The sequence below is a fragment of the Trichomycterus rosablanca genome, chromosome 11 (genome assembly GCF_030014385.1).
Source record: "Trichomycterus rosablanca isolate fTriRos1 chromosome 11, fTriRos1.hap1, whole genome shotgun sequence".
NCBI lineage: Eukaryota > Metazoa > Chordata > Actinopteri > Siluriformes > Trichomycteridae > Trichomycterus > Trichomycterus rosablanca.
The window spans coordinates 35,485,483-35,511,244 of NC_085998.1; the positions used below are offsets into that span (position 1 = coordinate 35,485,483).

The 25,762-nt window shown below is 41.6% G+C and overlaps 1 protein-coding gene across 1 annotated transcript; it reads right to left on the bottom strand.

Moving 5' to 3' along the window:
* Nucleotides 1-427: 427 nt before the first annotated feature.
* grm3 (glutamate receptor, metabotropic 3) lies at nucleotides 428-24,377 on the bottom strand. Its single transcript, XM_063004826.1, has 5 exons — nucleotides 23,922-24,377; nucleotides 19,688-20,561; nucleotides 7,056-8,131; nucleotides 2,826-3,003; nucleotides 428-837 (listed from the first exon to the last, which is right to left on the bottom strand). Exons 1-5 carry the CDS (start codon nucleotides 24,375-24,377, stop codon nucleotides 761-763), a joined length of 2,661 nt encoding a protein of 886 aa, XP_062860896.1. The 3' UTR covers nucleotides 428-760.
* Nucleotides 24,378-25,762: the final 1,385 nt, after the last annotated feature.

Sequence of the window (25,762 nt, forward strand, 5' to 3'; positions counted from 1 at the left end):
AACTGGCTCATCCACCCCATGAGGAAGCTTTCATATTACACTACTGAACGTATGATAAGGCACATAAAGCCATTAAAGAATGGATCGATGTCTACACTCACTCCTGCCTCACTAAGCACTTTACGCAGTGTAAATCCACCACGTTTTAAAAAAAATTAAAGTTCAGCCATCAGAAGCACTTTGTATGCTTTGTGAGCAGCAGGTCATGTAAAGCACTAGTGGACAGTATGAGTTTACTAAAAGGACACTGTGGAAGTTGAAAGTTGAGGCATGAGATGTCCATCCTCTGGTTACCCAGTCGATACTCATAATCTTATCAACACCATTCGAATACTCATCTTGTGCATTTAAAACCATCAGTAACATATGTACAAAATATACAACATAGAAATACATAGATAATAGATTGTTACAACAAGTCCTACAAAAAAAAATGACCAGTATTGCAGATGCCCCTCAGTCTCTGCATTCCCTCCAATAGAAAATGCATCATAATCCAACAGTCCGTAATTGTTGTGGTAATTTACAAACATAATAAAGCTATCAAAAACAATAGTCTCAATGTCAAAATCACCTAAAAATGTTTTTTTGCTCCATTGGTTCTCTACAACAATTTTAGTTAATATGTACAAGCCCTATAAAATAATTTAATACATAACAATAATAATACACACTTTCTACACGCTGAGGGCGGGCGTAGTTCCTGGATGGAGCACAATGTGTGCTAACAGTCGCTAAAGAACCGGGTGTCGTGGAGGGGTCACAGGGACGAGGTTGTAGAGTCAACGATCTCTCTGCCGTTACACACCGTCGGAACAAACTGGGCACTCACCGACGCTACAGAAAGACAAACGAGATCAAAATAAAAGATCATTTCATTTATATACTATTTATTTTCTCTTTTTCCAACAACAATTTTGTCATCCTTAAAAGACCAGGCGCAGCACAAATCTTCTGCTAGTATATGACCACAAACTGGGATTTTGTCCTACATACGCCTTTTGATACACGGTGCCACCTAATAATTGTGTGAAAATGGTCGATCCCCAAGCCGTCAAAAAGCTGAGGAGGAAGGCAGGAGGGTAAACACACCAATCCATCACACTGCCTCAAACATTTACACATCCACCTACACCCAGGACCAGTTTAGACCCAGCAGTACGTTTTCTAAATGTGTTTGGGAAGTGGAAGGGTAACCAGTTTACACAGAAGAAACCTAAGTGCATTCAGACAACATGCAAAACTCCATATGTTATTATTATTAGGATTTTTTAACATGTTTTACACACTTTGGTTGCATTCATGACAGGAACGGTAGTTTGTAGTTACACAAGATTCATCAAATCAAGTTTTAATGTTAAACACAGTCATGGACAATTTTGTATCTTCAGTTCACCTTGGACTGTGGGAGGAAACCGGAGCACCTGGAGGAAACCTATGCAGACACATGGAGAACATGCAAACTCCACACAGAATGGACCCGAATTGATCCACCTGGGAATTGAACAAGGGAGGCGACAGTGCTACCCACCTGACCCTCCTCATGTTACTTTGCAAAAGACATTGACGACATTTATCAGTCGTCTCTATTCAAATCATAAACAATGCAAGTGACTGAAGGCTAACGGCCGTTCTTAGGAGCTCAGCAGTGGATGAGGTTTGAACCAGTGACCTTCTGATTGCGAGTCCAGTACCTTAACCAATATGCAACCACTGTTGCAGACACTTTTCTAATGTTGCCTGTCTTTGGTTAAATAAATAAAATACTGTTTTATAAAGTGTGTTGTGTTTCTTCATGTAATAGCATGTTTTGTTTAACAATTCAGTGTAAATTAATTTGTGTTATTTACACCATATGCTAACACATTCATAATAATAATAATAATGTAATAACAATACAGTTATTATTATTATGTATTATTACACCTGACAATAAGCTTGTTGGATATTCCATTCCAAAGGCATGGGCTGTAATATAAAATTGCAGCTCTTTAGAAGAGTCTGGCATGTGTCTGTGGGAATTTGTGCCTATTCACTTAATAAAAGCAGTTTTGAGGTCGGGCAAATTGTGGTTTAAATGGCTTTGCTTGCAAACAGCATTCCATTACAGCTGAAATGTCTTCAGTGGGGTTTAGTTTAAAGCTCTGTGCAGGCCAATGAAGTTTTCTTACATGAAACTAATCAAACCAAGACCTCATAGAACCTGCTTTTAAAATTGTTGTTTTCCCTGTTGCCACAAAGTAGAAAGTATAGGACACATTTAAAGAATTGATATTTTACACCTGTTAGCAAAGGGTATGACTTAAACTTCTAAACGGAATAAATAGGAGAGGTGTTCACATACTTTAGTGTATGTAATGAGAACTGCATTAAAACAGCAATCTGCGTACTTAATAAATAATATAATGTAAGTGCTGTAACTTTCAAGAGGTTTTCTTAAATAATGATGAACTGAGGTAGCACTATAGCCTTGCCTTGTCTTAAAGTTTACTAACTCAAAGACACTGACTGGTCTTCAGCCGTCCATCTTCTGCTCTTGACCTCACCGTCACCCCACTTCACCTCTCCGACCATCACTTTGTGTCCTTCTCTCTCTATCTCCCAACCCTTTCTACTTCCAACCACACTTACACTCTTACAACACGCCCTAATCTTCACTCTCTATCTTCCTCCTCACTCATCTCAAACGTCCTAACTTCATTACCTAACCCTGACATGCTTGCTACCCTTCCACTCAACTCTGCTACCAATACTCTACTCTCTTCTCTTTCAACATCTCTTGATCAAGTGATGTGATGTAGAAGTGATGTTAGATGGTTCCTCACCTTGTGAAGCGTAGTTAGGGGTAGGACCACTGACACTGAAGCGGTTCAGGTTTAGTCGGTGGGTGGGCACATTTTTCTGGGGTTGAAACATGATGATGTGGACCTTAGGAGCAAACATGCAGCCCAGAACCACGAACCCACTCAGACTCACCGATATACACATTGTGGTGGTCTGAACCTGGGAGAGAGAAAAAACTAATAATTTTTTTGTACATTCATGCATATCATACAATGATATTACAGCTGAGGTTACACATACTTATTGTCATATTTATTCTGTTTTTTTTGTGATCTAGTGATCTTATGCAATAACTCTATGATCCTTTCCCCTATTAATTTCCCAGCACTGGACTCTACATCTCTAAGTACACACATATGTATATATTTACATATGGTACATAGAGTGTTTTATTATATAGCTATATTATTTTTATATATTTTATTTTATTCTACCCTTTTTATTTACTCTATTTACTGTACTTACACTGTACTGGAGCTGCTGTGACACTCACATTTCCCCCATGGGGATCAATAAAGGAATCTTATCTTATCTTATCTTATCTTATCTTATCTTATCTTATCTTATCTTATCTTATCTTATCTTATCTTATCTTATCTTATCTTATCTTATCTTATCTTATCTTATCTTATCTTATCTTATCTTATCTATCTCATCTCATCTCATCTCATCTCATCTCATCATCTCATCTCATCTCATCTTATCTCATCTCATCTTATACATTTTTTGCCCAAAAAGGGTAAATTGTGTAAGATTATTATTCTTTAATTTTTTTGTCATGGCTGCAAACTTTCCTCCTTGTTCATTAGTAATTATGATTAACTACGTCTTGTGACTCTTTGGTGCTCATATTCAGCATATTGGACTAGTTTGATTTCACCCATTGAACAGAGCTGCAAGTATTCAAAAGGAAAAGTTTGGGAAGTGTTATACTATATAAATTTTGGAATTATACTTTGTGCCATATCTGAATAACCTTTAGTTTCATGATCGTTTGTACATACAGATGTCCTAAAATACACAAAAAATGGAAAAGTGGCCTCATTGCCAAGGTCGTGCCACCCAGTGCTATGACAGAATTCTTCTGAATTGTCAGATGTCATTTAAGAACCACCCAAAATAAAACAGGTCTAATGTTATTTAGAAGATGCATATCTTCTCAAGCAGGCTTTATATTTCTATGGGCAGAGGTTGCCATGCAAAAAACCCTTGGTCTAAAATTAACATGTTAAAAGCTTAACCAAATTAGAGTTAAGCAAATTGGGCATCAGTGGCATTGCAGATATTAGGCTACTTGCTTTCTATTGGTAAACTAAATAAATACACTATTTTGGTGTAGAAATATTTTCTTTGACTAGTTACTGTGGTAGGTTGCAGTGAAAAGAATTCTTTATTCTATTTGTGCTCTCAACTCTGTGTAAACTTGTACAAAACGAAATGTCCCTGCGTACAAAAAAGACACAAATTAAAAATGTTGGGACAACTTATAATGGTTATAATCCATAATCAATTCCCAAACTCACTGCTGCTTTTAAATAAATGGAGCCTCTTACAGTAGGACCAGGCTCATATAAATGTCCATGGTTTAGGATTAAAGTCCTGGCCATGCAATGCTGTTCTTTCTCAGTTTTCAAAGTTCACCTGCTTGGTTTTGTTTGACAGGGTCCATTCTTAATTTCTTTGATCTGGAAATATCTCTTAGTGATTCTTCAGCTGTCAGCAGCCTGAATGTAAAAGCAGGCATGGTGGACCTGGTCCTTTCTAACATAGATGCTTTTTTTTCTTCCTTCATTGACTGCAGCCTTGAAAAACTCTAGCAGAACAGAACAGGCTGAGAAACTTCTTGCTCACATCAGCAGGTTGTGGGTCTGTACAGCAGCGTGTAGTTAGCGAGTATAACTTTTGAAAGCAGATGCATTTTATCCATATGATACAGTACAGAGCTAATCACGCTGAACTCTGGGTGTAATCCCTGACTGGTTTTGGTGGAAGAGATGATAAGTGTTATTGCTTGCATTATGCTGATGCTTGAGGTACTCATTATAAAGGGCTGGCTGAGTAAGTGCCATCTGGGTTTAAATTTGCTCGCTTCTTTCATTTCACTGACTTGATGCATCCTTGGGGTGTGATGAAATGCTGTACTGTATTATGCATATCTTACAGCATCCGAGTCTGGGCCAGAGTACAGCTATAAGGGCTTTTAATTGTAATAATACACTATATAAAGTTTGTGGCCATCCCTTCTCATTTATTCTAGAGAGCAACATTTGTTTAATATTTATTTATTAGGATTTGGTTACTTTCATGACAGAAACAGTAGTTACTCATTACACAAGGTTCATTAGTTCACAAGGTTATATCAAACACAGTCATGGACAATTTAGGTGTCTCCAATTCACCTCACTTGCACGTCTTTGGACTGTGGGAGGAAACCGAAGCACCCGGAAGAGACCCACGTGGACACAGGGAGAACATACAAACTCCACACAGAAAGAACCCGGACCGCCCCACCTGGGGATCGAACCCAGGACCTTCTTGCTGTGAGGCGACAGTGCTACCCACTTAGCCACCGTGTTAGTCTGACCTCTAGTATGTCTAAAGCCAGTGTTTCCACAGACAGAAAGCTTCAACATGTTTGGAGGAAGATCAGGTTGTCCTTTCTGTATTTTTGCAGTAGACGTTGAAAGTGGGTTCTGACTGCCAGTCATGAAGCTGGAGCCACACTGAACCCTAGATTAATATTCTCAATATTCTCAGAGTTCTCCTCTCTTCCTTTACAGACTCATGATCACTTTTCCTTAGGCTTAAATGGCAGGATATCTAATTGCATTCTCAATGACAGGGTGTTTTAAAAAGGTAACCAGAATAACTTCATTGCATTGCATTGAAAAATAAGACATTTTTAACATGCACAATCTGTAAAGCGCCCACCTGCTGTATAGCTCGATAGGGAGCGGATATTACAATATCACGCCCACCTGCCAGGTCACTATCGGCCTTTGTTGTTTTGTTCTGAGTGCTTGGGTTGTCACTCGCTGGTGGACTGATTTTTCAGAAAAGAAAAGAACAAAGGCAGGAAAAAATAGGGAGTAGGCAGACAGCCACTTCAACACCTAAAGCTCTCTGTGAATACCTGCCCGGCATGCCACCACAACCCCACTGGAGGCAGCTTGTATCCAGGGCAGTTCGCTTGTAGCAGCCAATATTAAAAGCTTAAAAGCTATCGGCTCCCAGAAAAAAAGCTTAAAAGAACGATAGCAAATAACAGCCAGGAGGAAAGGAGCTGGGCAGAGACAAGTCTAAAATTTCAGTCTCATAAAGGTTAAAGGTGAAATCACATGCAATGAGCCAGTGGTGAGCTTGTCTATAAAGAAAGACTTTACAGGTCATCCTCTTGCACTTAATGAGGTGCAGAGACTGTCAATTTAGGAACCGGCACTGTTAGTCATCTGTGCCTGAATGCTCCCTCCTGACTATTAGTGACATGGCAGGTGGGCATGATACTGTAATCCATACTCTTTGCTAGTAATGTTACACAATCATAAAGTTAGTAATCCTACAGGCCCTTGATGAATTACGTTAGGTGGGTGATTAAAATAATAAAGACTGCAGTAAAGTAAAATTGGTTTTATTTAATTACTTAGTTTTAGGGTTAACTTCTTGAATGCCTGCTGGTTCCAGTAACACAAGGCGTATATAGTGTTGGTTTATCTTAATAATAATTAGACATATATTTTTTCCCTCAATTTACCTGACAATTTAGTCATATCCAATTACTCGACTGCATTACGCTTCCTCTCTACTTATGTTGACCTCCACTCTGACTGAGAAGAGCCGTGACTAACACATGCCCCCTCTGACACGTGTGCAGTAGTGAGGTGAGTTCATATGCGGATCAGCTTTGTGTACGGAGAGATGAACCCTGATCCACATTATCCCTCATCTTTGTGCAGGCACCATCAATCAGCCAGCAGAGGTCGTAATTGCACCGGTTATAAGGAATCCCCTCTGGCACACTACCATGAACAACAAGCCAATCTTGTTTGTTTGGGTGCCCAGCCTGCCAGTAGCAGAGCTGAGCTCCAAACCAACGAATTCGAGATGTCAGCTCTGGTGTGCTAGCGTGTTTTACCGCTGCACCACCTGAGCATCAAAAATAATTAGTTGACATATAATTAACTTCTTTTTTTACAGTATTTGCTGGGACATACCCTGTAGTCACTCGATGTGACGTAGAAGATGGGCAGGAAGGCAAGCCAGATGATGCAGGTGGTGTACATGGTAAAGCCAATAAACTTGGCCTCATTGAAGTTCTCGGGGCACTTGCGGGTCTTGAAGGCGTAGACAGTACACAGCACCACAAGCACGATGTCGTAGCTAAGTGAGAGCAGCATACTCGAGTCACGTACGTTGCACTTGAGAATGACTGTCTGTCTCTTCTCAGGCAGGGTGAATCTCCGCGTACCAGGCACCTCCAGCAGCAGCCACATGGACACCAGGAGAAGCTGGACAGAGATGAGCGCCAGGCAGATGAAGACCTGTGAGCTCGGACTGATGAAGCGTGGTCGCTGCACACCTCCCTCTTTCACGCCACTGAAGATCCGGGCAATACGGTTGGTCTTCGTCAGCAGTGCCGAATAACAGACGGCGAATGAGGTACCAAGGCCAAGGCGGCGCAGTGCACAAACTGCCGGCGAGGGCTTGGCGATGAAGATGAAGGTCATGGAGTAGGACATGAGGACTCCCAGAAGCAAGATGTAGCACAGCTCCCGACCTGAAGCCTTGACCAGCGGTGTCTCATTGTGGCGGATAAACACCGCGAAGACCAGCAAGGTACAAATGAAGCCGACACATGCAATAGAGACAGGCCCGATAGCCCAGGCGTCCTCCCACATAATATAGTCCTCGGGTAAGTCATAGCAACCACTCAGGTCCGCCCGCGGCCACTGACCCTGAGCACACGGGGCACAAGTGAACTCATCTGGCAGGTACTCGTAAGACTCACAAGGGGTACAGATCCAGCAGCAGTACTCGCCAGCCTGCATCTTCTTCATCTCATTTGGAGCGCAAGGGTCACTGCATTGTGAGGTGGGCACACCTGTTCCATGTGGCCAACCCATCAGGAGCTCATTGAGGGACAGGGTTTCTGCCCACTCGCCCACATGGACGTACCCATACTTATCATTACCCGGCAGCCTCTGGTAATTGAAGATGTTGTAGCGGCCCATGCCATCACCATACTGGTCAAACTTTACCACGTTCTCCGAGCCGTGTGGAGAGAATGGAGCTAAAAAAGAGAAAGATGGAAAGAGATTGAGCAGGGCGAAGAAGTAAAAAGGTGAATTAAATAAAGTAAGTGCAAGAATGTGAAAGAAAAATAAAGGGTTGCAAGTTAAGCTCTTAAAAATAAATCTCAGAATATGCTTCATATGCAATAGATAAAAAAAACACAAAAAAACAAAAACATGTCTCCTTCACAGTGTCAGTTTAATACTAACTTCAATTAGGATCAGGAGGTACTGCACGGTGGCTGCAGGCACACAAAGCAATTAAACAGCAGGCTGCTAAAACCATAGGGGAGCATAATGAACCCTCTGGTTACAGATTCTAAACAAAATGTCAGTATACTGAAATAGGACTTTCTATAAACAGCAACAGCAGCCTGTGAGAGGAAAGGCAGTGGGTGTTTGAACAGTTTCTTATTGTGTTTGGGTTTAAATACATTCAACACCCACACTCAAAAGCTACTGTAGGATCATGGATAAGGGACCATAATTTATTTATGCCTTATACACTTTTGGTTACATTCATGACAGAACAGGTAGCCACTCACCACACAAGACTCATCAGTTCACAAGTTTTAATGTCAAACAGTCATGTCTCCAATTCACCTCACGGGCGGCACGGTCGCTTGGTGGGTAGCACTGTCGCTTCACAGCAAGAAAGTCCTGGGTTCGACCCCCAGGCGGGACGGTCTGGGTCCTTTCTGTGTGGAGTTTGCATGTTCTCCCCGTGTCTGCGTGGGTTTCCTCCTCCCCACAGTCCAAAAACATGCAGTCAGGTTAATTGGAGACACTGAATTGCCCTATAGGTTAATGGGTGTGTGTATGTGTGTGTATGTGTGTCTGCCCTGTGATGGACTGGCGTCCAATGAATGAATGAATGAATTCTGTGCTGTGAGGCGACCCACTGAGCCACCGTGCCACCCTACCATAGTACATTACCATGATACACAGTTCTGTTTAAAGACTGTGTGTAACCCAGGTGCAGATTGGTCAGGTAATTCATGAAAACACAGGACTGTGTTAGCTCAGTGGATACAGTACTGGATTGGTAATCAGACGGTTCAAGACGGTCACTGGTTCAAGCCTCCACCACTGCCCTTAACCCCTAATAGCTTGAAAAAAAACAAATGTGTGCTAATATGAGGTAAAAATCTGGTCAAAAACGTTCAACTTCAGCCCTACTCAATAAAAATAAGTTAGATTGGTTTATCATGTGAGGAGCGTGAACATAAACGTAAACACTGGTGTCTCACACTGTTCTCAGGACGGTCTGGGTGTGATTCATCACTGCAGGCGTAATTGCCCCAAGAAGGAAATTGACTTGTCAAATAGGGAAAAGTGTTTAGGCATTATGAATCCCATCAATCAGGAAGATAATGCTGATGTCAACACACACATACACACACACACACACACACACACTCACACACACACACACACACACACACACACTCACACACACTGACAACATGCAATTGCTCTTTTCTGTGACTGAATATATTGAGAACATACTGTACGTCTTTGTCTAATGTGTTCTTTGATAAGCTGATGGTTATAGTATTATGCTTTAACACTGTTTTGCTGTCAGCCACATTTATGAATAACGGAAAGTGAACTGAAATAATGAAGAAAGTATTTTTTAACTTATGGATGAATGGGTGTTACGATAAATTAATCTTGATTGGCTAAATTAGGGGACAATTTGGCTTTTGGGATTAACTTCACCAAATTTCTGACCTTAATCCTATCAAGAACTGTACTACAAAATCAAGTCCATGCCTGAATTTGGTTGAACTTACTAAATCTGTTTGCTCAATCAATATGAGTGTTCAAAATTCCAATAAAAGTCTTGATGATGGTTGTAAAAATCAGCTTACTGAGGAAGAAATAGCAAAGTAATATACAGTTGGGGGAACACAACACACAAACACATATATATATATATTTTTTAATGCATTTTCTCCCCATTTTCCTTCCTATTTAGCACATTTAATTTGTCTTCCGCTGCTGAGAGACACCAGATTGTATCCGAGGAGAGCACGTCGCTGTACATGGCTCTTCCGACACCTGTACAGCCCTCCTGTTCTTGCCCCTGCTTTCTGCACAAGCGTTTCTTCCACCAATCAGGGTCCTTACACAGCGTATGGAGACCCACCCACCCACACATTGTCCGGCCCCCACCCTGCAGATACGATAGCCAATTAGTTTCTGCTGCAGGCACTGCCAATTATGCCAGCTAGATGGCGCCCAGCCGACAGGGGAATATCCCGCTGCGCCACCTGGGCTCCACAAACACATATTTAAGATGCAAAACGAGAATGTGAGAACATCCACCACATCACGATACTTAATCTTACTTAACATAAATTAACCTCATTTTAAATTAATCTCATTTTCCTGTTTTAGAGCAAAACATAACACGAATCTTTGTGCTCAGACGATGCTCCACATGCCCACATTACTTAAATTAAGTAATCAGTGCCTGCTAACAGGATAATTACCTTAAATGTAATTACTTACGACAAACACAAATTGCATTTAATCAGCTTGTCTGAACCTCCGGAGGACAGTTAAACATCCAGAACAGGACAAAACAAATGAGGTTTAATTTTCTACTTAGATGTATAAAGTGAATATAGGTTCTTAACAATCTGAAATAAAAACTGGCATACACTGTAAATAATGGGTTTCTTGTAAAGCTTTCTAGTTTATGATGGATAAGTAAGGGTTCTTTCATGGTGCCCTGTAACTAATCTGTGTAATTTTAAATGAAAACAATGGACACAACAAATAGGGATCATATCAGAGCAAGATTTCTTGAAAGCATTTCATCACTCCAAGAAAAATGAGTCAGACGCATCTGCATTTAACCGAACGTACTAAATGTTTCTCCTGTATGTCCGTCACAATAAGGCATAATTGCTCTCCTCTCTTTACTTTGCTGTCTCATTCAGAGCACTGTTTGTTAGGTACACTTTACACTCCTTACACACCATGGTGACACACCGGCCTGTTGCCCGTCAGTTCTGTCATGCAGAAACTGAGCTTGTGCAATCTGCCCCTTCACCTTCCATAACATCTACATCTACATAATCCACATCATCTTCATCAACACACAGAGAAAGAGAGCAACTTTCTGAAGTATTCTTACGAAAAGTACATCCTATCACCTGCAAACACTGCCAACAACAACACACACACACACACACACACACACACATGCTTACAGTTCCCTTCACAATTATTGCCAACCCTGGTAAAGATGAGTATAAATGGTTATAAAAAATACACCATTCCTTTAGAGGTATTTGGTCGTGTCTGAGAGACTGAGAGACGCTTATAGTCTGGATTTAGCACCATCTAATTTCCACCAATAGAGAACCCTAGTGTGTGTATATTTATATATATACTATAATACTTACTTACACACATACATACACACAAAAGCGTATACATACAGATACCACACAAATAATTTCTTACTGTTGCATGCTGTAGGATACTTGGATGGCTTGAGTAATGTAAAATACTTACATTTATACACATAAGCACTAAACTATCACTGCACTGTCCAGGGTTCATACTCAATGATTAAGTACAAAGGGGTGTAACTAATTGCCCATTAATCAACCAAATAATCAAATTTTATTATTAATATGTTTACCTAGATGTGTGACATGTGGGTCCTGTTAAATCTAGTGCAAAGCTAAACATTTAACAATGAAAATGAAAACAATACACAGTCACATTAGGTGGGGATGGTGTAGAGATGCCTAGCTGCTAGGGTTCGGACGACTTACCATAATTGATTGAACCACTGATTCAGCAATTACCTATGTTCTGTCATCAATCTGTCATAAAAACTATAAAATAAAAGCGCAATTGGATTACTTAGCAAGACAATAATCTGAAACACTAAAACGTTACTTATATACATTATATATTGCTTATGAATGGCTCAAGAGAAGCAGAATAAAAGTCCTGACCTTACCTCTATAGAGATGCTGTGGGAGGACATTACACTGGCAGTTATTTCAGCTATAAACAAGTACATATGAAAAGGAAACAACTTTCCTTCAGAACCAGGGAGCAAAACAGAACACAAGCAAACAATACGCACAATGCAGATAAAAAAACATTAGAAGGCTTTCGAGCATGAATTTGATTAATGTGGCTGAATTAAAGCACTTCTGTAACGAATTCCTCAAAAGTTTCATGCAAGACTGATCTTTACTGGTCTGTTTAATACTAGCTTTATTTAATCTTGCACAGCTGTAGTGGAGGACATCCAAGAATGAACACAAATGATTCAATAACCGCATCGACTCATTTATACATTTGTGCATCAGTGTGAAAATGTATAATTGTTTATATTGTGTTTATGCATTCTGTGCAACAAAGAACTCATTTACTCTGCCAAGAATGTGTAACCAAAAACCATATGTTTTCACTAGACCAACAAAACTATCCTGGCATGTCAGGCTGGATGAAATACTATCTTAGAGTTTTGCATAACTCATTTAATTCCTCTACAAAATAAATATAAAAAACAGAATATATTTGATCTATTTACCCTATTTTGGTGAAATGAGGCCTGAAACCATCAGTGTCAGACTACCTAAAGACATAATGCTGTTGCATCTCGGGTAAACAGTTATCCAAACTCCTTATGGTGTAGTAAAAGTGGAGTTTATGGACTGGAGCCTCATAGTGGATTGGAATATGCCACGGGGAAGCGATCACAGTTAACAACAACAGATGGTATCTGAAAGACATGTTTCTGTGCATGCTCGCCATAATAAATCTCCCTCCCACCTGATCTATAAGCTGTTCCATGCAGGAGTGAACATGGCAGGACAGCCTTCTGTGTTTAGTTCTAGTTTCGTTGGTCAGACTGTGATCATGTGTAGGCGTAGGGCTCGTTTTGAAGAGAGTCTGATCTCTTATACACCTGAAAAAGTATATTTCATCCGGTGTCTTCATTTGCACTACAAAAGTCTAGTATGTTGAATTCAGACCTTGACTTATTCCTGTCGATCAGTCCCCAAGTTAATATATAATAATAATAATAAATACAAAAACTCAATAACAGGAATAATAAATATCAGTATGTGGTAAACAATTAAAAATCTGCACATCTAAGAGACAGCTTTTCTTGTTGTGTGGGCTCAGAAGTGTTATGTGTGGGTGGCGACAGTCTGAGATCTGGCCGAAAAGCACAAAAAAAAAAAACAACAACACACTAACATCCCAAATGGCCAGCATGATTGAGTCTGTGTGTCTCTGCCACTACATGTGCATGGGCATGTGTTTACTCAGTGGGTGTGAGATCACTACAATTTGATATCTTCAAAGTGGTATCTTCCTTTTCCTCAGCTGTGGACAGATCTTCCCCTTTTTGCTCTTGGATTACTTTACCAACTGGTGCCATGTGCAGACTAAATTACCATAGCAACAGCATGGTGGCACAGTACATTGGGACAGTGGAAGCCTAGTGGGTAAAGCTTTGGGCTATCAGTCAGAGGATTGTTGGTTAAAATCCAGGCTCTGCTATGCAGCCACTGTTGTGTCCTTAACCCTGTCTGTTTGAACCAGCAACCTTCTGATTACTAGCCCTGAACCCTAACCACTGTGTTACCACAACTTATATAAAAGTACTTTTTCTAGTCTGTACTGAAAAATAAAAACAAATCATTCTTCCCAACAGAATTATAACTTTTTGAGCAGCAGCCAGCTTTTCTTCACCGCTTATGAGCTAAACTAATGAAGGTTAACAAATTTGGCTTTTGGGTTTTCCAGCCACCTACTAAGCCAGCTGCCTAGAGGCAGGTGTGCCTAATTAGGAAGAAGCATTTAAACAATGTGAGCATACAAATATACATTTGTTATGCGAAAGCATGCACTATCAATAGGTTGTAGTATTGTAGTGCCCATGTTTTATCTTCTGTCTGTCCTTCATCTCTATTGTCTTGATTTGCTAGGTGTGTAAAAGCTAGAACATCAAATATTGTCTAGTCCTCAAGCCTGTTACAGTTTTTCCCAAATGTTAAAACACATTTCCAGTAACAGAAGCTCCATTTCTCAAAACTCCAAACATGAACTGAAGAGCGTTAAGTACTTCACTCAAAACCATGCTGTCTCTTTTCCTTCTACCCCCTATTCTTTCTTTCACTAAACACAATACACAGCTATCATACGCTTCTCATACAGTGCATCAAATAAAGACTGATATGATGAGCTCCAAAACTCTACCATCAAAAGTCTTCATGTATGGTTTGGCTTTATGATGCTGTGTTATATATTCAGATCCATACAAGTGTGTGGAAAGGATTTTTCTTGTTTTGAAGTGTAAAAAAAGCATTTACAGTACTACATGTATCTATCTATTTCCCTGGCTGCTCCCGTTAGGGGTCGCCGGCGGATCATGATTCGCATTATTGATTTGGCACAGTTTTTACGCTGGATGCCCTTTCTGACAGAACCCTCCCTATTTATCCGGGCTTGTGAGCAGCTAGGTACCTATAAGACAATTCAGCCTTTCCAATTAGCCTGGCTGCATGTTTTTGGACTGTGGGAGGAAACTGGAGCACACCCACTCAGACACAGGGAGAACATGCAAACTCCACACAGAAAGGACCCGGACTGCCCCACCTGGGGATCAAACCCAGGACCTTCTTGCTGTGAGGCGACAGTGCTACCCACTTAGCCACCGTGCCGCCCACAGTACTACATGTATATGCTACAAAAATTTCATTTATGTACCAGCAACGTACAGTACAGTGACAGTATACAGTCCGAGCAATTGAGGGTTAAGGGCCTTGCTCAAGGGCCCAACAGTAGCAACCTGGCATTAATGGGGACCTTCTGCTTACTAGTCCAGCAAAACACCTGGCATGGTGGATCAATCCCTGGCATTCATCTGCATGGATATCATCACATGCCTCCTCCACTGCCTGGAGTAGTGCCACACGCGTGGGACAGTGGTAGCCTAGTGGGTAGGGCTGTGGGCTGTCAACTGAAAGGTTGAGAGTTTGAATCCCACCTCTGCCATGCATCCACTGTTGGGCCCTTGAGCAAGGCCCTTAACCCTCCCTGCTCCAGGGGCGCCGCATAATGGCTGATCCTGCACTTTGACCCCAGCTTCCAAAACAAACTGGGATATGCGAAGAAAGAATTTCATTGTACTGTACATCTGTATATGTATATATGACAAATAAAGGCCTTCTATTCTATATTCTATTCTAAATGGGGAATATGGTGGAAGTTACAGCACTACGAAATGTGTTTTTTTGGCAAACCACTGGTGGACCAGAGGAACAGGTGTGTCCTGTATTGAATCAACACTCGCTGAGGATGAAACAGGTATATCCACACACATCTTGTTTAATACCGACTCCCTGTAGTGAAATATATTCACATTTATAGACCACATTTTTAGACGCATCCAATCTCACTACTTATAACTCTCTCACCCACGTATCCTGTTATCTATTCTGGATTAGTAGCAAGTTCATTATATTGGCTGGTGCTGTGTATTAATTCCTTTTCCTCCAAATACAACATCAGTTTCTCTGTCTTTTTCTGGTTCTCTGGCTACATCATTCTGTCTATAAGTTTCTTCCATTTGTCTTCTCCCCTGCATCGCTCCCTCATAACACCCTATTGGTCCCAACTGCAAACCCCACATGTCTTTGATTCTGCGCTTGAAAAATGAGGATGGTGGATTTCAAAGAGAATTTTCTTCTGCTGACGCATACAACCCACTCAATCGCTCTCAACGTTTTATCTCTCCGAGTCTCTCGTATTCTTTTTCTCTCCAGTGTAGATGCACATTCTTATTGCATAGATATGCACACAACCTACATGGTCCTTTTGTTTTATTTTTCTACATCATACACTTCTGGGTTACATTTTGTAGACCTTTGCTTTTTGGGATACTATATCTTTGGAAAAATGTGAGCACTGAAATTGATTTAGTTCATATGATACATCATTTGTTTAATACAAAGATTTAAAGATACAACATTTAAAAATGAAGATGAGTGGTAATAGTGTAAAAACTGAATAGTGCCATGGCATAATTACTGCCAGAGCTTGATCATCTCCAATAAGTTAGAATTTGGATTTAATTTATTTTATTTTATTTAACTGGCTGTGAAATTAGACTTATCTGTGATTAAGTAAAGCAACATATGCTTACTTTACTACTTATAAGATCTAAAAAATAGGGAAGACAAAACACCTTTATCTAAAGTGACTTTCAATTGTGACTAAATACAATAGAAGCATCTGAGAGTTAAGGACCTTACTCAAGAACCCAGCAGTGGCAACTAATTAAATGACCTTCTGATCTATAGTCCAATACCTGAACCACTCAGCTAACATTGCTGACACTTAAGCTAACATTTACACTGCACAGAATTGAAAAGAAAGGTCAAAAACATTGTGGTAGAAGAAGAAAGTGACAAAACTGCTGGAACAACAAGGTATACCACAAGGTAAAACCCCCAAAGATTAAAACTTACTTGGAATAATCTGGAGTTATTAACTCATACTATATGGTGTACACCAGGGGTGTCAAACTCATTTTCACCAAGGGCCACACCTGCATTATGGTGGCCCTCAAAGGGCTGATTGTAACGTATCCTGCTGTGATTGCAGTCGGCCTTTTAATTCTTGGACAAGTTGTTGTTTATCTTGGAGGCTAATTTCTGTGTTTGGTGTCAAAATGCCAAATTTATACTGTATATGTATAACGTACAGTATATCTACATTTATATTGTACTCCGTTACCACAGACACGGCCTCATAACACAAGAGACGTATCGGTTTTTCTTTTTGAAGCACAAACTTGTTTTCACTTTCCCTTCTTTCATTAAATTCTCTTCCTTCTGCTTCAATTTTCTCTTCTTGTACATTTTGGGATTATTTGTAAATATTTCTCAACATCACTTGTTGGAAAACTGCCTCAGTTAACTGCTGATGTGGAAACTGCCATCTAGTGGCGGGATGCGGTCACTTTGCTGGTCAAAATCGGCATGCATTGTGGGAGATGCAGCTTATTTACGATTTTACAGTGGTTTTTAAATGGTTAAGCATTTTAAATGGTTAAGCATCTCGATTAAGATAGTCCAATCTGGTAGCTGGTCCAGCTAATGTTATAATTGTGTAGCTTATCTACTTATGTCACTAACAAATACAATTTTACTATCCTGATTCATTAGCTGTCTGAAGCACTTGTAAATAAATAAAATAAAATATTTGGTCAAAACCCAAACATGGTGCAGAAGTTAAATTTTCCATCAAATTTGGGATGTAAGTTCAGGAACACTATAAATAAGTTTGCAGTCTGGCTTTTATTCTCACATCTTAATAACTTCACCTTTCTCCATCGTCTTAAGGGAGTTTCTACTTCTCCCCGCTCCCTCATCTCTGTCTTCATAAGTGTTTGTGTACAGTCCAGGATAAATGTGGCATTAGCTCATCTAATATTGCCACGCCAGCCTGATCATTTTAACATGGTTTATTTTTACCTGCTCCCTGTGCTCGGCACCTGTCAGTCAAAAACAATCCTGTCAGTGGTGGTGAGCTACAGTCTCAGCTCGTGTCCCTGTCACAGATACGGGTCTGCCGGCGCAGTCAGTACGTCTCACCCTGGATCTAAGTGCACAGCCACTGTGTTTCCACTCCCATTAACCACAGACTGACACAGACATACAGCATGATGCTTTATGCCCACACATGCCCTTCTGCATACCACTGTGAATAATGAGAAAGAGGATATGTTATATGAATCGGAAAGGAAAAGCCTAAAAACACATCATTTATTTTTTATCTTGTCTGGAGCCTACCTGAAAACACTGGGCATGAGAATGGACAGCAATCTGGACAAATTGCCAAACCATAGCAGGGCTTCCTCACATCCAGAAGCATGTTTTTAAAAGATGAAATAAAACTGGAGTAGCCGAAGGGAATTCACTCATGAAGAATATCCAAAACTCTAATCAAAGACGAGGATTAAACACAGATCCCTGGGACCATAAAGCTGTAAGGCACCCACACTACCTGCTGTGCCACTGTTACGGATTCCTGCAGAATTAACAGAAGATTTTTAAGTACTACGTAATCCTGGATATGATGGCACAGTGGTGCACCAGGTGTGTGATGCCCTGCAGCGGACTTGTGTTCTGTCTAGGGTGTTTTTCTACTATGCATATATCATTTCTGGATGGCTGAGCATCATCTGAAAATCACGTTGCACAAATGTGAAACACTGGATGTTTGGCGAGAGCTACTATTCAAGCAATGGGTGTATTGTGAAAGACCAGGTCTATGTTGACTTTACTCATGATTTGCAGTCCTAATATTTTTGTACATTAATATTTGACAGATATGGGGTAAAACTAATTTCACCCGGCCGCTCAGGTGGCACAGCGGTAAAAACACACACTGGAACCAGAGCTGGGGTCTCGAGTACATCGTATCGAGTCTCAGCTCTGCCTCCTGCCGGCTGGGCAGTCACATGAACAATGATTGGCCTGTTGTTCAGATAGGGGTGGAATTAAGCATAATTACGACCTCTGCTGGCTGATTGATGGCGCCTGCACAGAGACGGGAAAAGAGTGCTGTCAGGGTGTGTCTCTCCGTACACAGTGCTGATCCGCATTGCACTCGTCAAAGTGCAGGTGACAAGATAAACTAATTTCCCTAGAACATTGTATTTGAATGACCTCTAAGGTTGCCAGGTTGTTGCTGTGTACAGCACATAGAGCATGAGTATTGCATAGCATGGAAGAGAACATTCATTCATTCATTTTCTAATCTGCTTAAGATGGGGGGGGGGGGGGGGGGGGGGGGGGGGGGGGTTCTGGAGCCTATCCCAGCTTTACAAGGCACACGGTAACACCCTGGATGGGACGGCAGACACACATACACACACACTCATTCATTCACTTATAGGGTAATTCAGTGTCTCCAATTAACCTGACATATTTTTGGACTGTGGGAGGAAACCCATGCAGACACGGGAAGAACATGCAAACTCCACACAGAAAGGACCCGGACCGCCCTGCCTGGGGATCAAACCCAAGACCTTCTTGCTGTAAGGCGACAGTGCTACCCACCGAGCCACCGTGCTGCCCGGAAGAGAACATGAATGGTAATATGTTAACATGTAACATGCCACTGAGAATAACAATTGAACCCAGACAGCCTAGCTGAAAACTGGACTGTCTGGTTGCAAACTAAACGCCTGGCAACCCTAGAACAAAGCTAGACCCACTTCATAGCTATGACTAGGATTTAAATATTGCAAACATTGAAGCGGCTAATTTAATTTCAGTGAATTTGGTTAATTTCTCATAAATTTAGTTACATTTATCTGACAAGTGCATTCTGGAGAAACTTTTAAAGTAATTTAGGAGTGGGTTGCGTAGGAGGCAAATACTGATAACATCACTTGCAACTGGCTGGCTTTTTTTAGAAGCCACAAAGGGATACAGGAACGTGTCCCACAAGAAAAAATACCATTTACAAACCCAGAGATAGAGCTGCATTACCTCTAAAGTTGACATGAAGCAGGAAGTCTCTGTAGAGCCTCCTGCCATCGAGACTGCGCATTGCCTCACACAGACGTGTGGTGTTAGTGCATAGTGACCGCTGCATGCGGTGTAGCGAGTGTGCCATGGCATACACGGCGTTAACCACGAACATGATTTTTGACTCGGGCTCAAAGTTTGACTCGTCCACCGCCAGTTCAGGGTCACACGGAGGCTTCTGAGTTTCTGCAACGTCGTGCGATTTTCCACTCAGCGAGCACTGGAACTTCTGTTCCCAGAAGTCTTTGTACCACGGGTTCCGGTGGTTGTTCAGTGGACTGAGACTCTGGAAGTACCGATTGAACTCTGGAATCGGATGAGCGGCGAGTTCTAACGTGATGGCACCATCTGCTGTAAATTCGTTTCCTTTAACGATGCTCTCCTGTGCCCCCCAGCCATCGCTGGCCACCCAGAGAAAGGAAGCATTGAGGCGGGTAGCAGCACCCAGCAGCTCCCTGGCATCATCGCTCCGCAGGAACAGCACAACCACCCGGGCATTGGGCTTTTGCAGGAGCTGGCGCACTACCGCTTCATAAGAGGAGCGTTTGGCATTCGAGCGTCCCACTTTTTCAGAGGTCGCGATGCAAATGTTGCGCAGGCGAGCCTCCTGCTCGAACGCCTCGATTCCCGTCTCGCCATAGTCGCCCTCGGATGCCACCGTAGAGACATAGGTCCAGTTGAAGGCACGCAGGATCTCAGCCATGGCCTTGGCTTGGTAGAAGTCTGGAGGGACGGTGCGAGCGAAATAGTCATAGCGGGATTTGTCACTCAGCTTGGCACTCGTTGATGCATAGCTGATCTGAGGGATCTGGAACAGGCGCAACAAGTTGGCGACCTAGGAGTAAATAACAAACACATTTCATTACAAACACTAAATAAATAAACAAGCAAGAGCCATCATCAAATCTGAGATACAGAAAATATTTTTTAGCCAAATAATATCAAATCGCATCAGAGCCGTTAAACAGGCAGTGCCACTGGGGCAAGGCAGATTGGGTTGTTATTTTGGTTAGTCTTAGCTTGGCATCCCACAAGCTACCACGTCCACTGCTTCAAAACTAAGCTCATACTGAGCACTACGCTGTCAGCCTTTTTGAAACCCAGACTGTCGAGGTGTTGTAATCCATCGAAATATTTTTTCTCTCTGTAACAGTCGAGCATGTGTGTCAGATCCAATAGACTTTTAAAGCTGTAGGCAGCACAGTGGCTCAGCTGGTATTGTGGGTGCTGCAGAGCAACATGGATTCTACAGACCAGGGTTGGGTCCTTACTACAGGTTACTGACTAAAGAGTTTAGCATGTTCTGCCTGTGTCTGTGTAGTTATTCACTAGTTATAGCAGTTTCATACCTCCTTCAAAAACATGTAGATGATGGATTATCTACTAATTTGATCCTAGGTGTAAATAAGTGAATTAATGCAGTTGTAGCCTAGCGGTTAAGGTACTGGACTAGTAATCGAGAGGTCGCTGGTTCAAGCCCCACAAATGCCAGGTTTCCACTTTTAGGCCCTTGAGCAAGGCCCTTAACCCTCAATTGCTTAGACAATATACTGTGACAGTACTGTAAGTCGCTTTGGATAAAAGCATCTGCTAAATGATAAAAATTTAAATCTTAATGTGTGGGTGAGTGTTGCCCTGTAATGGACTGGCATCCTGTCCCGGGTTTATTTCCACACTGCAGTGTTTTTGAGTCATTTTTGGGTGGCATTAGAACCACCGTGACCCTGACCAGCAGAAGGTGGTCAGACAATTCTGATTCTGAAATTTCTGACTCCTATTTGATCTTTTCAGCTAGAACAACAACCACTCTTCTGAGAAGGCTTCTCACATGACTTTAAAGTATGTATGTGGGAATTTGTGCCCATTAAAAGAGTCAAAATGGAATTCTATGGCTGGGCACCAATGTTGGTCAAGAAAGCCTCAACTGATGTTCCAGTTCATTCCAAAGCTGTTCAGTGGGGCTGAGGTCAGGGCTCTGTGTCGGTCACTGGAGTTTTTGTCTTTATAGACCTTGCTGGAACAGAAGAAGGCCTTCCCTAAACTGTTGATTTAACATTACAAGCAATTGTTGTGGGCGAAACACATTCAAAAATTAGAAGGGGTGTCTCAATACTTTTGTTTATATAGTGTATATCTGAAAGTGCTTTATGGCTGTTCCTCAGAAACAAGGCAATATTTCAGGAAGGGAGAAGATAAGATATGAGCAAAACATAGGTTCCAGATTCCAGAAGCACTAGCAAAAAAACTGGCTTTTGCTAAGCTTAGATATAGAGGGTTATGTAAAACTATGCTAATTCTCCCAGCACTGTGTTTGGTTTCCAGTGCCGCAAGAAGGCAGCAACACACAAAGCACACAATAGCATAGCCACCGTGCTAATCCAGGCACGTATGCATAAGGGAAGGAACTGGAGCAAGCAGGCTTGATTTAAATATGGGTGAGTAAGAACTGGTGTGTGCGTTTTTCCCCCCAAACGCTCTCTTTTAAATAATGGATCAGGTACTCGGGAGCTGTGCAGGTTTTTACGCCCGTGTGTTTTGCTCTATTTTCTTAAATCACTCAGTGACCTGTAATAATTTGGTTAGACTATAAGCTCAACACTTCTGCATACAAATAACACTGCAGAATAATTCATGTAACAGCCTGCAATGCGCGCACTTTGAAATCACTCCCTCCACGTTTTCCATTATCTGGTGCGTATATACGGGAGTTTGACGGACAGATAAAACAACGATTTTGGTTACAATTACCAAAATAATCTTTTCTGGGTCTGAAGTTCTGGGGGTGTTTTGCACAAAGTGGATGAAAGCATAAAAATATGATCATATCAGTATGTTCCAGCAAGACAATAGACTAAAGACATGCCTAATTGTTTTTTTGGAAAGGCCAAACTAAGCTTTTGACGTCTTGACCCTCACCCCTATTAGGAATAGAAGAGCATGTGCCAGCAAATCAACACATTTATTGTAATTTTATAACTTCTGTCTAGTGTAGCAGTCAAAGATCCATCCAAAGTTGTGCTAAATGCTGAAATTCTGGATTTATATGAATCTATAATTGGCCATAATTAAAAAAAATCCAGCTTGAAAGTGCTTTAAAGACACTAAGAATCTTCACTATACACTGATCAGCCATAACATTAAAACCACCTCCTTGTTTCTACACTCACTGTCCATTTTATCAGCTCCACTTACCATATAGAAGCACTTTATAGTTCTACAATTACTGACTTTAGTCCATCTGTTTCTCTACATGCTTTGTTAGCCCCCTTTCATGCTGTTCTTTAATGGTCAGGACCTTCCCAGGACCACCACAGAGCAAGTATTATTTGGGTGGTGGATCATTCTCAGTACTGCAGTTGTGCTGGTATGAGTGGATCAGACACAGCAATGCTGATTGAGTTTTTAAACACCTCACTGTCACTGCTGGACTGAGAATAGTCCACCAACCAAAAACATCCACCCAACAGCGCCCCGTGGGCAGCGTCCTGTGACCACTGATGAAGGTCTAGAAGATGATCAACTCAAACAGCAGCAATAGATGAGCGATCATCTCTGACTTTACATCTACAAGGTGGACCAACTAGGTAGGAGTGTCTAATAGAGTGGACAGTGAGTGGACACGGTATTTAAAAACTCCAGCAGCACTGCTGTGTCTGATCCACTCACACCAGCACAACACACACTAACACACCACCACCATGTCAGTGTCACTGCAGTGCTGAGAATGATCCACCACGTGAATAATACCTGGGTCCTGACCATTGAAGAACAGGGGGAAAGCAGGCTAAAATGGTATGTAGAAAAACAGATGGACTACAGTCAGTAATTGTAGAACTACAAAGTGCTCCTATATGGTAAGTGGAGCTGATAACATGGACAGTGAATGTAGAAACAAGGAGGTGGTTTTAATGTTATGGCTGATCGGTTTTTACATTACATTTTTGGCATTTAGTAGACTCTTTTATCCAAAGCGACTTACAGTACTGTGACAGTATACTGTCTAAGCAATTAAAGGTTAAGGGCCATGCTCAAGGGCCCAACAGTGGCCACCTGGCAGTGGTGAGGCCTGAACAAATCAAATGAGCTCAGCCCAGAAAAGTTGTTTTAATTATTAATTTAAAAAATCATGCTGCATTTCGTGACTGGATATGCAATCAGAGATGTCTGTTCACAAAATAGCAGAATCTTAACCCACCTGTATGGAGACGCTGCTGTAGGAACCTCCAATGACCCCAGCTATAGCCAATGGACTGTCTTCCTGAAATGCATAGGAACCATCGGGACAGATAAACTCAGTGTCATCCACCTTGGTCAACGAGGCCCTGACGAACTCCAGCGCCTGCTCCAGCGCATACGTATCCCTGGAACACGTGTCCAGTATGTGGACCCCTAGTGAGACCCCTGGTAGCAGGGTGACATCCCGGTTAATATGGTCTATAGCGAAGAGCATGGCCTCTAAGCGCTGGATGCCTCGGTCCTCGTTGATTCGCCCACACTCGTCCATGCCCAGGCCCTTCTCGTGGATGGGGAAAAGGCCACCAAGAACAAGGTCTCCGTCAATCTTAATTTCCCTGCGTGGAGAGTCACCACTGGACAGCAGGACTCCGGCTCCAAGCAACACGAGCAGCAGGGCTCGGACGGCGGACGACATGGTTGCACGGAGACAGATGGAGCAGGCAGCAGTGGAATGCTTTATGAGGGGGTGTCAGAGGCAGGGGACAGCCATGAACCAACCACAAAGAATAGAGTATGAACGCACATGAAGATATGCTAATGATGAGTCCGTCTAAGAGCTGCAAAGATACAGACACAGAAAATAAGATGAGGGTTAAAACAGAGCTGAAGGATAAACATTTTAAAAACATTTAAAAGCCATCCCTGGTACAACCAAAACATCAAAGAAAGAGGTACTGGAAATTAAACTGTGCCTCTGCTCAAATGTCGCTGAAGAATTTTGCTTGTTCTATCAAGTCAAAGTTATTTGCATAGCACTTTTTACAATAGACATTGTCTTAAAGCAACTTAAAGCAACAGATTTCAGGACTGACAGACCAAAAACCCCTGTTGAGCAAGCCAAGGGTGACAGTGGTAAGTAAAACCTCCATTAAAATTACAGGAAGAAACCTTGAGAGGAACCAGACTTTGCAGGGACCCATCCTTCTTAGGTGGGCTTCCTCAAGGTACTCTGTCCCCGCCCCCCCCCCTTCCTTTTACAAAATGCAGGAGGTGGATTGAATTCTAAGAATTGCCCCTAGCTGTGAGTGAGTAAATAAGTGAACCTGTAAGTGAGGGTTGCCTTGCAATGGATTGGCCCCTGTGTACAGAATGCATTTTTACTTTCACAACAGTTAATGTCTTTAGTTCCCAATTACAGTACATTTCCTTCATCAACTGCTTTATCCTGGTCAGGGTCACAGTGTGTCCAGTTCTACTGGCAGCAACTGGTGACAGGGCAATTGGTGTCAATCATGTCTCAACTCCTCTGAGATTTAAACCCTGATCCCAGCAGTAGTGGGCTGGTGTAACAGACCGCTACACCGCCTGAGCGTTTGGCACAAAACATTGTTAAAAGGTAATACCATGGTAACACCATGGCAACATGTTGCAGTCATCAAATTTTAAACAATTCATGAACATTGATAATGTAAAGCTTGCTTGACTGTGGTCAGTGACAGTATGGACTTGTGTTCCAGAAGCTTCTAATTTTTGTTCTAGTTTTTTGTTGGCAATTGAATAAGATTTGACCATGCTGAGAAACTTCTCAGCATATTCTTTGTTCCATGTAGTTTATGTTAGATTTCCAAGGTCATTGGATAAACTTTCAACCACACACACACACACACACACACACATACAAACACACATATTAAATATTTATTTTCTCTCATCTGTATCCTGGTAAACAAACGTCAGAACAGATACACAAAGATGAAGATGCAACTAAAATCAATAATCACAGCTGGTGGTAGAAAAAGCTAAAGTAACTAAAGTCACAACGTTGAATTAAAAGGAGGTTGATTATTGGAAGAAATTACA